The 16,311-nt window shown below is 41.3% G+C and overlaps 1 protein-coding gene across 4 annotated transcripts in view; it reads left to right on the plus strand.

Annotated features, from left to right (window-relative positions):
• The window catches only part of LCP1 (lymphocyte cytosolic protein 1), a 69,420-nt gene that overhangs the window by 34,827 nt on the left and 18,282 nt on the right, over positions 1-16,311 (plus strand). For all 4 annotated transcript variants that reach the window (XM_008152057.3, XM_028161330.2, XM_054719760.1 and 1 more), the window contains 4 exons: positions 2,342-2,484; positions 5,869-5,964; positions 13,725-13,920; positions 15,791-15,869. In XM_008152057.3, the coding sequence (XP_008150279.1) occupies positions 2,342-2,484; positions 5,869-5,964; positions 13,725-13,920; positions 15,791-15,869 (514 nt within the window). The remainder of the gene's footprint in view (positions 1-2,341; positions 2,485-5,868; positions 5,965-13,724; positions 13,921-15,790; positions 15,870-16,311) is intronic.

Raw genomic sequence — 16,311 nt, forward strand, 5'->3', positions numbered from 1 at the left:
GGGACCCGGGGGAGGCTGCTGGCCGAGCCCAGCCACGCCCCCCCGGGTCGCGATGGGTCCCGGGACCCCCCGGGAGGCTGCTGGCCGTGCCCGGCCACGCCCCCCCGGGTCGCGATGGGTCCCAGGACCCCGGGGAGGTTGCTGGCCGTGCCGGCCACGCCCCCCGTCGTGATGGGTCCCGGGACCCCCGGGAGGCTGCTGGCCGTGCCCGGCCACGCCCCCCCGGGTCGCGATGCAGCCCTGGACCCCGGGGAGGCTGTTGGCCGTGCCCGGCCATTCCCCCCGGGTCGCGATGGGTCCCGGGACCCCGGGGAGGCTGCTGGCCGTGCCCGGCCACGCCCCCCCGGGTCTCGATGCAGCCCAGGACCCGCGGGAGGCTGCTGGCCGTGCCCGGCCACGCCCCCCCGGGTCTCGATGCAGCCCTGGACCCCGGGGAGGCTGCTGGCCGTGCCTGGCCACGCCCCCCCGGGTCGCGATGCAGCCCAGGACCCCGGGGAGGCTGTTGGCCGTGCCCGGCCATGCCCCCCCGGGTCGCGATGGGTCCCGGGACCCCGGGGAAGCTGCTGGCCGTGCCCGGCCACGCCCCCCGTGTCGCGATGGGTCCCGGGACCCGGGGGAGGCTGCTGGCCGAGCCCGGCCACGCCCCCCCGGGTCGCGATGGGTCCCGGGACCCCCCGGGAGGCTGCTGGCCGTGCCGGCCACGCCCCCTGGTCTCGATGCTGCCCTGGACCCCGGGGAGGCTGCTGGCCAGGCACGGCCACGCCCCCCCGGGTCGCGATGGGTCCCAGGACCCGTGGGAGGCTGCTGGCCCGCCCGGCCACGCCCCCCCATCTCAATCCAGCCGGGGACCCAGGGAGGCTTCTGGCTTTTCCCTACCACGCCCCTCTAGGGTTGCCATCGCTCCCCAGGACCCGGGGAACTAAGAGGATTTGGCCGCCGCCATCTTGGTTTTCTCAACGGCCATATAGGCACCCGGAGTCCCGCCCCCTGCCTCTCGCAGGTCCAATCATGGGCATAGCGGAGGTGCGGTCAATTTGCATGTTACTCTATTATAATGTAAGATGTGTTGGGGGCTGTAGGAGGTGATGTCAGGAATAGTCAAGCTCAGAATCCTCAATTTTTTAAAACTACAGTTATATTGAATTCATTGTATTAATGTAATAGATTTTATCCATGCTGACCAGATTTTTTTAAATGATGGGACAAAAGCTTTTTAAGACTACAGACTAATAATAATGCATTTTTAGACCTATAGCTCAGTCTAGCTGTCTGAGACTCCAACCTCAAGAGCTTTTCTGAGTTAATTTTGCTTTTAGACACTTTGTAGCAAGTCTACTTTTAACTTGTGTTTTACGAAGCGATTCGTATTCATATACTGCAGTGATACCAATAGATTAGGAGAAACTTGATATAGTTCTTACCAAAATGATAGAAAATTACATTTAGTGTTTCAAAGTTCTCAGCTAAACATGTAGCTGTGAATCTATTGCTAGTTGCTCTGAGCATCCTCTCTGCATTTAAACAATTACAGCCCTGTCCTTTAGACAGAAATAATAGATCTTGATAAGTATTATGTAAAATACAGTGTTACTTTTTGATTTTCAAGTACAGATCTTACCAATACAAAATCTGTAGCCAAATTCTAATCTTTATAAATTATATATAAAGTATACATATAATGTTATTATATACTTTTAAAGTCCAAATCACAATAAACTGTGAAGAATCCTGGGGTAATATAAAACCAATATATTAAGCATAATATAAAGAAGAAGAAGAAACAAATGAGAACTCAGAGTCCACAAGAAAGACTATCGATTTGCAAATAATGACCTCAGTTAAATTTAAATTTTTTAACTGAGTAAGAAATATGTATTCGTCTGGAAAATATAGAAGAGTTTATTCTACTTTTTGAGCTGCTATAATTATTCAAGAAAGCATTTGAAATATTAAACACAATCTATAGAACATAGTCATTATTACAAAATTGATCACTTAAAAGCAAAAATGTTGTCATCTCATGAAATGTGATCTGACTGACCCCATGGAGTGTTCTGAGCCAATAGTCTTGTTTATTTCCTTGGCTCTACCAATTTATTCTTAGGCATAGCATCAAGGTTCATTGGTGCCTTTTGTTTCCCATCTGAAAAATAGGGGTAATAAATTAACTCACAGTACCTTACACCTTTTTTTAGGGAATAATAATAAAGTATTTACTCCATGGGAAAAGCTGTGAGTGCCTTTACCTCAGAGAAATGAAGTTGCTATCTTTGGCTTTCCAGCAGAGCATCCTCCCAAATATCCCCGTATTCATTTTACTTCCGCTTTTGTGCGTCCTCAGTTCTGATTGCTCTTCTGAGAGAAGGGGAGAGTCTGGAGGACTTGATGAAACTCTCCCCTGAGGAGCTCCTGCTGAGATGGGCTAATTACCACCTGGAAAACGCAGGCTGCAGCAAAGTCAGCAACTTCAGTACTGACATCAAGGTAGGAGAAGTGTAACTTGAACATGATTGACTGCAGCAGTGAAGGGAGTTTGGGTGTTAATGGAGTAAAAATCAAGACAATGGGCCCCAACTCTTTAGATTCTGGGGTTAGTTCGAGAGTGGCTGGTGCTGTTTTGGAAGGCTTGCTGTTCTCAAGTCCAAGTGCTGGGCCACACACAGATCTGTCTGAAGTCTAGCAACTGCACAGCAACAAAAGGTGACGGGTCTTTCTTAGAGTTTCAATATCAGGAAGTAGAGGGATGAGGAAGAGGTAGAAGAAGGGCAAGAGATAAGACTGCTTGTGAAGTATGTGGAGGACTGTAATGTCTTTTCTGATTTTATAAATGAGACTATCAGGTCAGGATTCCTTTAAAAAAATTAAATGAGGATTCTTCTAATTATATTAATACCAGCACACATAGTGTCTACTGTATACCAGGCACTGTTCTAACTGCTTTATATATTTATTGACTCATTAATCCTCACAGCAAACCTTTGAGATAAGGATTATTATTTCTTCATTTTACAGATAAGGAAACAGAAGTAAAGAGAAGTTAAGTGACTTGTTCAAGTTCACACAGCTGGGGGTAGGGTCAGGATTTAAATCCAGCAGTTGGCATCCAAGGTTCCCATACTTGACTGCCATACTATACTGCCTCTCAAAGAAAACAAGTTGTGAATTTCTTGAAAGGTTTTCTTTTGTATGCATCAGTGATTTTTAAAAGATAATGATTTTGGAAACTGTCTGCAATGAGAATTTACCCCAGAGTGTGCAGAAGGCATAATCGGTCCTACAACAAAAATCCCAAAGGGGCAAGGCTGAGGGAAGCATGCACTGTGGTTTTCAATTTTGTGTAAAGTTCCATGTCAAAGGGAAGGGGAAAAGCTGCTGGCATTGATGGCAGTTGGATCCATAGAAAGAGCTTAAGGGAGAGTAAGGAACATCAGAAGGCAGTCCCAAGGAGCAAGTGATGTGAGATGCTGGATGCAACATACAAAAAACACTTCAGTCTCCACTTTCTTAAAACTTAAAGAGATTTTCTCCAAAGAGAGTCAGAGGAAAGGTCACATGGCTCACCAGGAGTCAACCCAGGCTGATAATTCTTTTTTTTGTTGTTGTTAATTCTCACCTAAGGATATTTTTCCATTGATCTTTTAGAGAGAGTAGGAGAGGGAAAGACAGAGAGAAACATGGATGTTAGAGAAACACATTGATTGCTTGCCTCCTGCACCCGTCCTGACCAGGGCCCGGGCCAGGGAGGAGCCTGCAGCCAAGGTACACACCCTTGACTGGAATCAAACTCCGGCCCTTTGGTCTGCAGGCTGACGCTCTATCCACTGAGCCAAACCAGCCAGGGTCAGGTTGGTAATTCTTTAGGTGACAGCTTTCTCCTGCTGTGGACTCCTGGCTTTTAGAACTCAGGGCCTGTCAGGCCTGATGCCAGTTAGACTGAAGCTTCTAGGATGTAGAGTTCCCCATTCCTTAGGACCTAAGCTAATAATGCAAATTCATTTTTTTAACGACACCACTTTCATTGGGTATTAACAGTCTTCTAGCACCGCCAACCAAACGGGGATTGAACAGGAGCTGGAAAGCATTATCTCCCTTTGTACTCAACAGTTTAGCTTTGCAATTGTTTCAGCCAACATTTTCAAGCTTTTCAGCCAAAATTAGGCTGTGTAAGCTAAGCCATAAATTCACCTGCTTTCCCATCACTGAGAGGCTGTGTTCTTCCGAATAATAACCATTTTGGACTTGGGAAGTATCTATGAGAGATGGGAACTGGCAACCTGAGCGCTTACATAGTAGTCGTGCCTGTTCTCAGAAGCAGCCGCATCCCAACCAAGGGCAGTGCTGTGACATGTATGTCTGAGCAACAGGCAACTGTGAGATGCCCTTAAATCACACCAAGTCAGCAGAGGTGGGGAGAATGCTCCACTGCATTCTGGGGCCCTTTCCTCTAGCAATAATTAACAGCAACATCCAGCCGGCGGGCTGCATGAGGCCCACGAAATCATTTGGTCTGGCCCTGCCAAGGCATTAGGAGTGAGTTCATTAAATGTTTGACCAAGTAGAGCAGGCTAATTTTTAAGCTGATACTTTTGTCTGGCCTGTGAATGATGTTATAAATATCCAAATGGCCCTTGGCAGAAAAAAAGGTTTCCTACCTCTGCACTAGAGTGAGCGAAACAGGTTTCTTAGGATCAGATGAAATAAGTTGATTCTTAGCAAAGCTAAACAGATGTAACATGTGGTAGACAGGTTTTATTCATGCCTAGCGCCTGCATGGAACTTTCACTGGCTTTAAAATAGCTGCAGTGAAAATTAAGAGGAAGGGAAAGCAGAAAGAAAAGAGATGAAATTCAGTTTCCACAGGTGCAACATCAATAGCTGGCATTCTCTTGTTCTCATCTTTCTAATGTCACAGGTGGTGAGCACACATACCCCCGCTCTCCCCAGGACCTATCCAGTTTCAAAAACAAAACAACAAAAAACGTAACAACAGCTAATTTTTCAGTCTTTAAGAGAAATAAAAATCTCTTTAAATGGTTTAAATAAATTACCTGAAAATCTGCATGCTTTCATTGAATGAGAATACAGTACATCTATAATTTTAAGACTACAATTCTGAGAAATATGCTTTTTATCAATAAGCATATTCCCAGAATCTAAGAAAACATAATAATTCACTATCTACATACAATCTTCTATAACTAAGCTTAACCACTTTTTCTAATTTCTGGATAAACATTAAATTAATTTGTAATCTCAATATCTCTCCTTTTACATAAAAACTGCTTGTTTAAAATATTCTTCTTTTGCTTATTATCTATTTAAATGTATTTGTAAACTCTTTTTTAAACTTCTGCTTCCTTTTCCTGTCACTTTTTAAAAATTAAACTTTAGCTGACTGACTTCAGCAATATAAAGGTATATATACTTTCCTGTATATATATTGTCCTGTATATTTTCCTGAGTCTGAATGTCAAAACTTTAGTTTTGCCACCATTTTAATATTGATCTTGAGAAATTATCTTACCCATTTTTGTGCCTCAATTAATATTATTAGACTTCAACCCAATGAGTTGAATATATGTTCATAAATTATTTTCCTCCCTTGAGGTAAAAGGAATAGTATTTACATCTTTGGGTTTACCTTTGTGTATGTCCTATACCTTTAATGTTATACTCATTGTAAAAATAAAAGCAAATATAGTATGTAAACAGACAAATAGAGAATTCAAATTAGTGAATGTTTCCAGCTTTGTTAATTAAGTTGTATTCTTGAATGACAGTTTGAATAAGAAATGAAAAATATTTGCTTTTGGGAAATCATTGTACCAAGTATGTAATTTAAAATTGTAATTTCCTAATTGCTCACAGGACTCAAAAGCATATTACCACCTGCTGGAACAGGTTGCTCCAAAAGGAGATGAAGAAGGTATTCCTGCTGTTGTGATTGACATGTCAGGACTAAGGGTAAGGCCATGTTCCAAGCTCTGTTTAGAGAACACAATGCTGCCTTTTCATTGGGGTCTCATTGACCTGTACAACCTGACTCTGGGGTTGCATGAGGGGACATCTCTGTTTAAAGCCTTTAAAAACTGTTAACAGTTTTGGGTAATAATTGTGGGAAATGTAACCTGGAAATAAATATTAAGGAAAGAACGAAACTAATACCAATTAAGTGCCATACACCATACTAGGCACTTCTGTATATTTCCTGTCATTTAGTAGGCTCCACAGTACCAAGACGTATTATTTCCATATTTAGGTTCCTGAGTATTATTTCTGGAAATAGATGAAATATTTATACAAATAAATAAATTCTCACTTTAGTGATGAAAACAGATCAGAAGGGTTAATTAAGATCATATGACAGATTTTTGGAAGTAATTTGGTCCAAGTCTGGGGCCCTTTTCCTCTAGCAATAACTTTAAAAAAAGGAATCCCTTCTTGTTGAGTTCCTCCAATGTGCCAGGTACTGTGCAAGGCATATTGCATATACAGCCTCTAATCCTACAAACACCACTGAGGTAAGTGTTAAACTGCTTTATTGTTGAGAAAACTGGAGGTCAGAGAAGCTAGTAATCATCTCATGCCGCAGAGCCCAGTGCCTGATACAGCAAGAATTTAAACCTAACGGTGGCTCCAAAATCACCCGGCCACAGCCCTCCCTCACTGCATCACTAAGGGTAATGCGAGGAAAAGACTGGGCAGGATCCTGTGAATTCTTAGAAGTGACTGGTTTGAGCATTCTTAAAAACACTGGGCATAGCATGAGTCTGAATGTCAAAACTTTAGTTCTGCCACCATTGTAATATTGACCTTGAGAAATCATCTTACCCATTTTTGTGCCTCAATTAATATTATTGGACTTCAACCCAATGAGTTGATATTAAAGTCAACTCATTCCTGAATGAGAAGTAAAGCTCATGAAATGTATAATGTATATAGTGTTATCAAGTAAAGCATCATATTAAGAAATAATTCTAGTTTGAAGTTCTGTTTTCTGAAAATTGGTGTTTTCGTAGACTCTTAAGAGCTTTAAGGACAGTGGAGCACAATTCAACAAGAGTCTTCTAATAGGAGTCTGCTTACAAATGACAGGAGATTCTCTAAAACTATATGAATTAACTTTCTAAATATATATATTTTTTTTTGTTTTGTTTTCAGAGAGGAAAGGAAAGGGAGAGAGAGATAGAAACATAAATGATTGGCTGCCTCCTGCATGCCCCACACTGGGGATTGAGCCCACAACCCTGGCATGTGCCCTTGATTGGAATTGAACCTGGGACCCTTCAGTCTGCAGGCCAATGTTTTATCCACCCAGTCAAACCGGGTAGGGCTGAATAGACTTTTAATATGTTCAGTGAGTGCTTCTCAGTCTGAAGTCTGCAAAAGCCAAATTGATATTATATAGTTATTAATGACAATATGTAGCTTAAATAACTTACCATGTTTATTTTGTTCAAGTTGCATGTATACCATCTCATTGTGGGAAATGCGATTATACTAGTCATACATTTTTAATGGCAGATATAAATATCTTTGATGAACTAAAAATAAGAATATAATTTATTACTTAATAAATAAACATTTTTGGTAGACAAAATCTTATGGCTTGTATAAGAAATATTAAAAAGTAAGCTTAATGGCTAAAAATAATTAAATCCCCTTAATAAGTTATAGAATCTACTGAATATTTTTTAAAATATATTTTCTTTGTTGATAGTATTACAAATATATCCCATTTCCTCCCATCTTCCTCTTTACCCCCTCCTCCCACCCCCAACCCCCCACAAGACTTCACCACCCTATTGCCCATGTCCATGGGCTATGCATAGCCTATATCATAAAAGGGTAATATGCAAATTGACCCTAACGACAGAACAACCAGGAATGACCGGTCGCTATGACATGCACTGACCACCAGGGGGCAGATGCTCAAGGCAGGAGCTGCTCCCTGGTGGTCAGTGCACTTCCACAGGGGGAGCGCTGCTCAGCCAGAAGCCGGCTCATGGCTGGCCAGTGCAGCGGTGGTGGCGAGAGCCTCTCCCACCTCGACAGCAGTGCTAAGGATGTCTGACTAACGGCTTAGGCCCACTTCCACAGGGGGAGCGGGCCTAAGCTGTTAGTCAGACATTCCCTTAGGGCTTCCGGGCCACCAGAGGGATGCCTGACTGCCAGCTTAGGCCTGATCCCCTGGGGAGCGGGCCTAAGCAGTCAGTCAGACATTCCCCGAGGTGTCCCAGACTACGAGAGGGCACAGGCCAGGCTAAGGGGACACCCCCCCCACCCCCAGTGCACAAATTTTCATGCACTGGGCCTCTAGTAAGTATATAAGTTTTTTGGTTATCTCTTCTCATCCCCCCAATGCCACACCAAAGTATGTCAGTCTTTTCCAAGCTTCGGATCTTATTTTGTTGTCAATTCATTTTGTTCATTAAATTTCACAAATAAGTGAGATCATGTGATATTTGTCTTTCTCAGATTGGCTTATTTCACTAGCATAATATTTTCCAGGTCCATCCATGCTGTCCCAAAGGGTAGGAGATCCCTCTTTTACAGCTGAATAGTATTCCATAGTGTAAATGAACCACAGCTTTTTTTATCTACTCATCTACTGGTGGGCACTTGGACTGTTTCCAAATCTTAGCTATGGTAAATAACGCTGCTATGAACATAGGGGTGCATATATTCTTTCTGGTTGGTGTTTTGAGGTTTTTAGGATAGATTCTGAGAAGTAGGATCGCTGGGTCAAATGGAAGTTCCATTTTTAAATTTTTGAGGAAATGCCATACTGTTTTCCATAGTGGCTGCACCAATCTGTATTCCCACCAGCAGTGAACTAGTGTTCCCATTTCTCCACATCCTCACCAGCACTTGTTATGTGTTGATTTTTTTTTATGATAGCCAGTCTGACAGGTGTGAGGTGTTATCTCATTGTGATTTTAATTTGCATTTCTCTGATGATTAGTGACTTCGAGCATTTTTTCATATGTCTCTTGGCCATTTGTATGTCCTCTTTGGAAAAAATGTTTATTCAGGTCTTCTGCCCATTTTTTTTATTGGATTGTTTACCTTCATTTTGTTGATTTGTATGAGTACTTTATATATTTTGGACATTAACCCCTTATCAGATGTATCATTGGCAAATATGTTCTCCCATACTGTGGGCTCCCTTTTCCTTTTGTTGATGGTTTCTTTTGCTGTGCAGAAGCTTTTTCTTTAGATGTAGTCCCATTTGTTTATTTTCTCCTTTGTTTCCTTTGCCCTAAGAGATGTAGCCATAAACATATTGCTATGTGAGATGTCTGAGATTTTACTGCCTATGTTCTCCTCTAATATTATTATGGTTTCATGTCTTACATTTAAGTCTTTTATCCACTTGAGTTTATTCTTGTTTATGGTGTAAGTTGGTGGTCTAGTTTCATCTTTTTGCATGTGTCTGTGCAGTTTTCCCAGCACCATTTGTTGAAGAGACTGTCTTTACTCCATTGTGTGTTCTTGCCTCCTTTGTCAAATATTAATTGACCGTATGGTATGGATCAATTTCTGGGGTCTCTTCTAAACCATTGGTCTATATACTTGTTCTTATGCCAGTACCAGGCTGTTTTGGTTATAATGGCTTTGTAGTATAGTTTGCTATCGGTATTGTGATCCCTCCTACTTCGCTCTTCTTTCTCAAGCTTGCTGCATCTATTCTCGGTCTTTTATGGTTCCATATAAATTTTTGGAGTATTTGTTCTAACTCTGTGAAATATGCCATTAGTATTTTAATAAGAATTGCATTGAATCTTTAGATTGCTTTGGGTATAGACATTTTGATGATGTTAATTCTTCCAATCCATGAATATGGTATATGCTTTCTTTTGTTTGTATCTTCCTCTATTTCTTTTTTTAATGTCTTATAGTTTTCTAAGTACAGGTCTTTTACCCCTTGGTTAAGTTTATTCCTAGGTACCTTATCTTTTTTGTTGCAAAGGTAAATGGGATTGCTTTTTTTAGTTTCTCTTTCAGAGTTCATTATTGGTGTATAGAAATGCCATTGACTTCTGGGTGTTGATTTTATATTCCGCTACCTTACATAATTCATTTATTAAGTCTAGTAATTTCCTGGTAGAGTCTTTAGGGGTTTCTATGTACACCCTCATGTAAACTGCAAATAATGACAGTTTTTCTTCCTTCTTTCCAATTTGGATGCCTTTTATTTCTTTTTCTTATCTGATTGCTGTGGCTACAACTTCCAGTACTGTTGAATAAGAGTGGTGAAAGCAGACATTTCTGTCTTGGTCTTGTTCTTAAGAGAAACACTTTAGGTTTTTGTCCATTGAGTATGATGTTGGTTGTAGGTTTGTCATATATGGCCTTTATTATGTTGAGGTATAACCCCTCTATTCCCACTATACTGAGAATTTTTATCAAAAATAGGTGCTGGATTTTATCAAATGCCTTTTCTGCATCTATTGATATGATCATGTGTTTTTTATCTTTTAACTAGTGGCCCAGTGCACAAAATTTGTGCATGGAGTGGGGGTTCCCTCAGCCCAGCCTGCATCCTCTCCAATCGGAGACCCCTTGGGGGATATCTGACCCTTGTGGGATTGGGCCTAAACCAGAAGTTGGACATCCCCCTCACAATCTGGGACCGCTGGCTCCTAACCACTTACCTGCCTGCCTGCCTGATCACCCCTAACTGCCTCTGCCTGCCTGCCTGATTGCCCTAACCCCTCTGCCTGCGTGATTGCCCCTAACCTCTCTGCCTGCCTGCCTGATCGCCCCTAACTGCCTCTGCCTGCCTGCCTGCTTGCCTGATTGCCCCTAACTGCCCTCCCCTGTCAGCCTGGTTGCCCCCACTGCCCTCCCCTGCCGGCCTGTTCTCACCCCCAAGGGCCCTCCCCTGCCGGCCTGATATCGCCCCCAACTGCTCTCCCCTGCTGGCCTGATTGCCCCTAACTGGCTCTGCCTGCCTGATTACCCCTAACTGCCCTCTCCTGCCCTTCCCTGCCAGCCAATTTGGTTCTGATTGGTCAGTTTCTATGCCAGTCAGCATCAAAAACTCTGCCTCCTAGGCAGCCATTGGCTCCTCACAGTTCACCCAGATTTGGTTCTGATTGGTCAGTTTCTATGCCAGTTAGCATCTCCAGGCCTATCTCTGGGCCTGATCAGAGAGGCGGGGCTGATCAGTAGCCCCCATAGAGGCCCAGAGAGAAACAGAGGCGCTGCTGCTGACAAAGCCCAGAGAGAAAGAGAGAGGAAACGGCTGATCAACAGCTGCCACGGAGACTGTGGGTCAGACCCTGCCTCTCTCCAGGCCTGATCCAGCCCCCTCGGCAGTTAGTGCTGGGTCACCACGGCAACCCAGCACTGACTGCAGTATTGACTTCCAGTGGGTCAAGCCTTCGATCATTTTGGACTTTACGGGCCCTGGGTTTTTATATATTAGGATTTGTTTATGTGATGTATCACATTTATTGATTTGTGAATATTGTACCAGCGTTGTATCCCTGGAATAAATCCCACTTGATTATAATGTATGATCTTTTTAATGTCTTGCTTGATCCAATTTGCTAATATATTTTTGAGGATTTTAACATCTGTGTTCATCAGGGATATTGGCCTGTAATTTTCTTTCTTTGTAGTATCCTTATATGGTTTTGAAATTAGTTTAATGCTGGCCTTTTAACAAGAGCTTGGAAGTGTTCCTTCTTCTTGGATTTTTTTTGGGAGGATATTTTGAGGAAGGTAGGTGTTAGTTCTTCTTTGAATGTTTGGTAAAATTCATCTGTAAATTCACCCAGTTCAGGACTTTTGTTTCCTGGAAGTTTTTTCATTACTGTTTTAATTTCATTAGTTGTTATTGGCCTACTCAGGTTTTCTGATTCTTCCTGATTTAGTTGTGGAAGATTGTATATACCTAGGAATTTGTCCATTTCACCCAGGTTATCTAGTTCGCTGGCATATAGTTGTTCATAGTATTTGCTAACAATCCTTTGTATTTCTGTGGTGTCCATTGTTATATCACCTCTTTCATTTCTGATTTTACTTATTTGGATCCTCTCTCTTTGGTTCTTGAGGAGTCTGGTTAGGGGTTCAACAATCTTGTTTATCTTTTCAAAGAACAAGCTCTTGGATTTATTGATATTTTGTACTGTCTTTTAGTCTCTATGTCATTTATTTCCGCTCTGGTCTTTATTATTTCCTTCCTTTTACTTCCTCTGGGCTTTTCTTTCTATTCTCTTTATAATTCATTTAGTTGTAAGGTTAGATAGTTTATTAGTCCTTTTTCTTGTTTCTTGAGTTACTTGTAGTAATATGAACTTCACTCTCAACACTGCTTTTGCCGTGTCCCATAGGTTTTGGGGGGTTGTATGTTCATTTTCATTTGTCTCCAGGAAGTTTTTAATTTCTTGCTTGATCTCATTGGTAATCCATTAATTGTTTAATAACATGCTATTTAACCTCCATGTATTTGAGTTTTTTTATTGTAGTTGATGTCTAACTTCATGCCATTGTTATCTGAGAAGATGCTTTGTATCATATCAATCTTCTTGAATTAGTAGAGACTTGTTTTGTGCCCTAACATGTGGTTTATCTTTGAGAATGTTCCATGTGCACTTGAGAAGGATGTATGATCTGTTGCTTGTGTTGAAATGTTCTGTAAATATCAGTTAGGTCTATCTGATCTAGTGTGTCATTTAAGGCCTCTGCTTCCTTGTTATTTTTTTGTCTTGGAAGATCTATCCAGTGCAGCCTGTGGGTGTTAAAGTCTACTATTTCACACACACACGCACACACACACACACACACACACACACACACACACAGTCTACTATGACTGTATTGCTGTTGATTTCTCCCTTAAAGTCCATCAATAGTTGTTGTTTTTTTTTATGAACTTGAGTACTCCTATATTGGGTGCATATGTTTATAAGGGTTATATTTTCTTGTTGAGTCATTCCCTTTGGTATTACGAAGTGACCTTCTTTGTCTCTTGTTAAGGCCTTTGTTATGAGGTCTAATTTGTCAGATATGAGTCTTGCTACTCCAGATTTTTTTTTTTTCCTGCATGGAATATATTTTTCCATCCCTTCATTCTCATTCTGAGTGTATTTTGTTCTGAGGTAGGTCTCTTGTGGACAGCATATATATGGGTCATGTTTTCTTATGGTCCTGGGCAACCTGATTGAGGTCCAAGAGGTTGAAGCCCCTAGTGGTGCAGTGGTCAGGAACTCCTTTGCCCAGAGGCTGGGTCTGCCCTGAGTCTCTCACCTTGATTGTCCCTGTTCTGAGCTATCCTCCCTTCCCTCCAGAGCTGGTCCCACAGGTGTCAGCTGCAGGCGCTTGGGGCCCTGCTAGCTTTTGCTTCACTCAGCAGTCAGCGATGGTGTCCGTGCAGGAAGTCCCACTGGGGTTAGCCTCCCTGCGCCTTCTGGGGCTGTGTCTACTGAATGTTTTAAAAAACAGGACAGCCAATCGTTCATCTGAAATGGTCCTGTATAGAGATGAGAGGACTCAATTACTTAAGTCCCAAGATTCCTTTTATTTGTGATTTTTCAGATTTCGGTTCAGGAGAATATAAATAATAATATGCTGTTATTGAGTGTCTATTTGAGGTTAAACACTAAAGGTTTCCTCACTAAACACTAAATGGTAAGATTCCATTTCTTTTTCTGTTATCCATGTCTACTTTGTGCATGGAAAGCCTTGACCCAGCCTTGATTTTTTCATTGCAGGAGAAGGATGACATCCAGAGGGCAGAATGCATGTTGCAGCAAGCGGAGAGACTGGGCTGCCGGCAGTTTGTCACAGCCACAGATGTTGTCCGAGGGAACCCCAAGTTGAACTTGGCTTTCATTGCCAACCTCTTTAACAGATATCCTGCCCTGCACAAACCAGAGAACCAGGACATAGATTGGGGGGCTCTTGAAGGTAACTGAAAGCCAGTTGATTGAGAGTTTAAAAAATCATTCTCAATTATAGGCAATTCAAAATCACCTCCTAAGCAAATATAAAACTCAAACAGGTTATGAATTCTCTGATACATAACAAAGGGAATAAAATAGATTAATCCAATCAATTACAGCAGAGCAAGAAAAATCAAATATTATGACATCACATCCATAATACAAAGGCTTTATCCATTATCAGAATTGTTTTAGGCAAGACAATGAACTTAATTATCAGATGAAATAAATCCTAACTTCCAAAAATCTAATTATGTACTTAAGGGACTGAGTGTTAATTTCTAGAGGCAAGACATTGCAGCCACTCATCATCTAAAAATGTTTTTTTTAACTATTCGAGGGGGTGCTTACTGAGGTTTTTGTTTTGTTTCTTTGCTTTGGGTTATGGGAGGCACACAACCATATTTTGAGGCAGAATCCCTGACAATTATAGTTTGGGTGTTAATTCCCTAAGTGTGAACAAAAAAGCATATAGTGTTACTCAGTTTCTAACAGGTAACAGTGCCAGAGATGTTTACTTTTTTTCCCATCATGAGTTAGTCTCAATATTAAGACAGGAAAATCAAAACAAAGTTAATATTAAATGACTATCACCAAAGAAAGGAAGTCCAGATTTAACATATTGGTTGATCATTTTTCCACAATGCTTTACTCTAGCTACGAATGCAAAATTAATTTGTATTCCAACACTGATGCATTTGTGTCATTTGATAAATTGTGGTCAGTGGTCCATGCATTTTGCTGACTCCATGTATATATATCAAGCCTCTAATCACCCATTTCCATCTGCCTCTAGAACATTCGCCTTTGTATCCTTCACTATCACTTGAGATTCAGCATTTACAAAGCAGAATTGATCATTTCTCCCACACACATACACCACTATCTTTCTATTCTACCCTCCTCCCACCCGCTTCCTTCAGAAAGACTCCATTTCCATTAACCTTACCATTTTTTTTCTTTAATTACCAAATCCATCAGTTCTACCTTAATATTGAATCAGCAAATACTAATAATTCTTCCTATAGAATGGCTTTTTGATCATTATTTTTCCTTTCTGCTCTTTTAGACTTTTATTAAATAACACACCATTTCAATAGGTCTTGGGGGGCCTATTCCTCCATTCATCAAGCATTTGGATGTGCTAGTGTCAAACACTATCCCCTCTGCATGTTTAATTTAATTTAAATGTATATTGCCTCTCAGAAATTCTACACACTGCTGTCTGGCACCTCACAATACTGTTTTCATTATATCTCTGCCTTGCTCAAGAATTTATTATAGTAATATAAAAAAGAACCATAAAGATTGTCCAATATATCAACCCAAATCTGCTACCTAACACACAAATATCCCTGATTCTGGTTCCAGCCACTGGACAGCATTATCTCCATGCACTGAACACAGATCCCAAAAAAAACAGTTCCTAATGGTTTTAATAAGACCTTGCCTATCACTCCCTTTGGGTTCATATTTACTCTATCTCCTAATCCCACCCCTCCCACATCCTTAAATCCTCTTCCCTTTAATCTTCATTAACCAGATTTTATCAGTTCTAAAAGGTGAAGCTCAAATTCCTCTCCTTCCAAATTTAGCCCATACTATTCTCTCCCCTATCTCAACTCAAATATCAAATGTGTCTACCTCGCACATTAGTTCTCTAGCTTACATGGTCTATGGAAAAATTAACACAGAATAGCAACCTCATCCAAATCCATTAGGGTTTATTTAATTTTTAAAATTCTACTTCAGATTTTATTACAGCCTCTTTAGTTAAACTTTAATAAGGCATATTTTCTAGGGGCCTGAAAGATAACCAGTCTTCATTAATTTAGGTGAGACAAGAGAAGAACGGACATTTAGGAACTGGATGAACTCCTTGGGTGTTAACCCTCGAGTCAATCATTTGTACAGGTAAGAGTGTTTGGGGACTCTGAGACCTTGAAAGATCCCCAAGATTTAAAAAACTGCTATGATATGCAATTCTCTTCACAAAATGTGTGCACCTGGATGAAAAGGGGAGAAGGGCCAAACTGATCTGCAGATGTTGGATGTTCAGAAAAAGAGAAACTCACTTTCTTACACCAGCCTGGCCATGTGTTTTATACACAATCATAACCTAGCCAAAGAACAAATGTTGCCAGCCTATGTATGATCTGCTCACAAGTAGGCAAAATAATAAATGTTAAGTTTGTGATTGTCTCCTATGCTACTTACTAGAGCCATATTTTTTTTCCTGGAGGCAATGAGTTTTAACTGAAGGGACATAGGTCTTCCTACGGAAAACCTCAAATAAGTTCCCTCAATGTCTGAGTCAGTTTCTTTACCTCAAAAGATGGAGCTGTTTACACCAATT

This window comes from Eptesicus fuscus, chromosome 8 (genome assembly GCF_027574615.1).
Source record: "Eptesicus fuscus isolate TK198812 chromosome 8, DD_ASM_mEF_20220401, whole genome shotgun sequence".
NCBI lineage: Eukaryota > Metazoa > Chordata > Mammalia > Chiroptera > Vespertilionidae > Eptesicus > Eptesicus fuscus.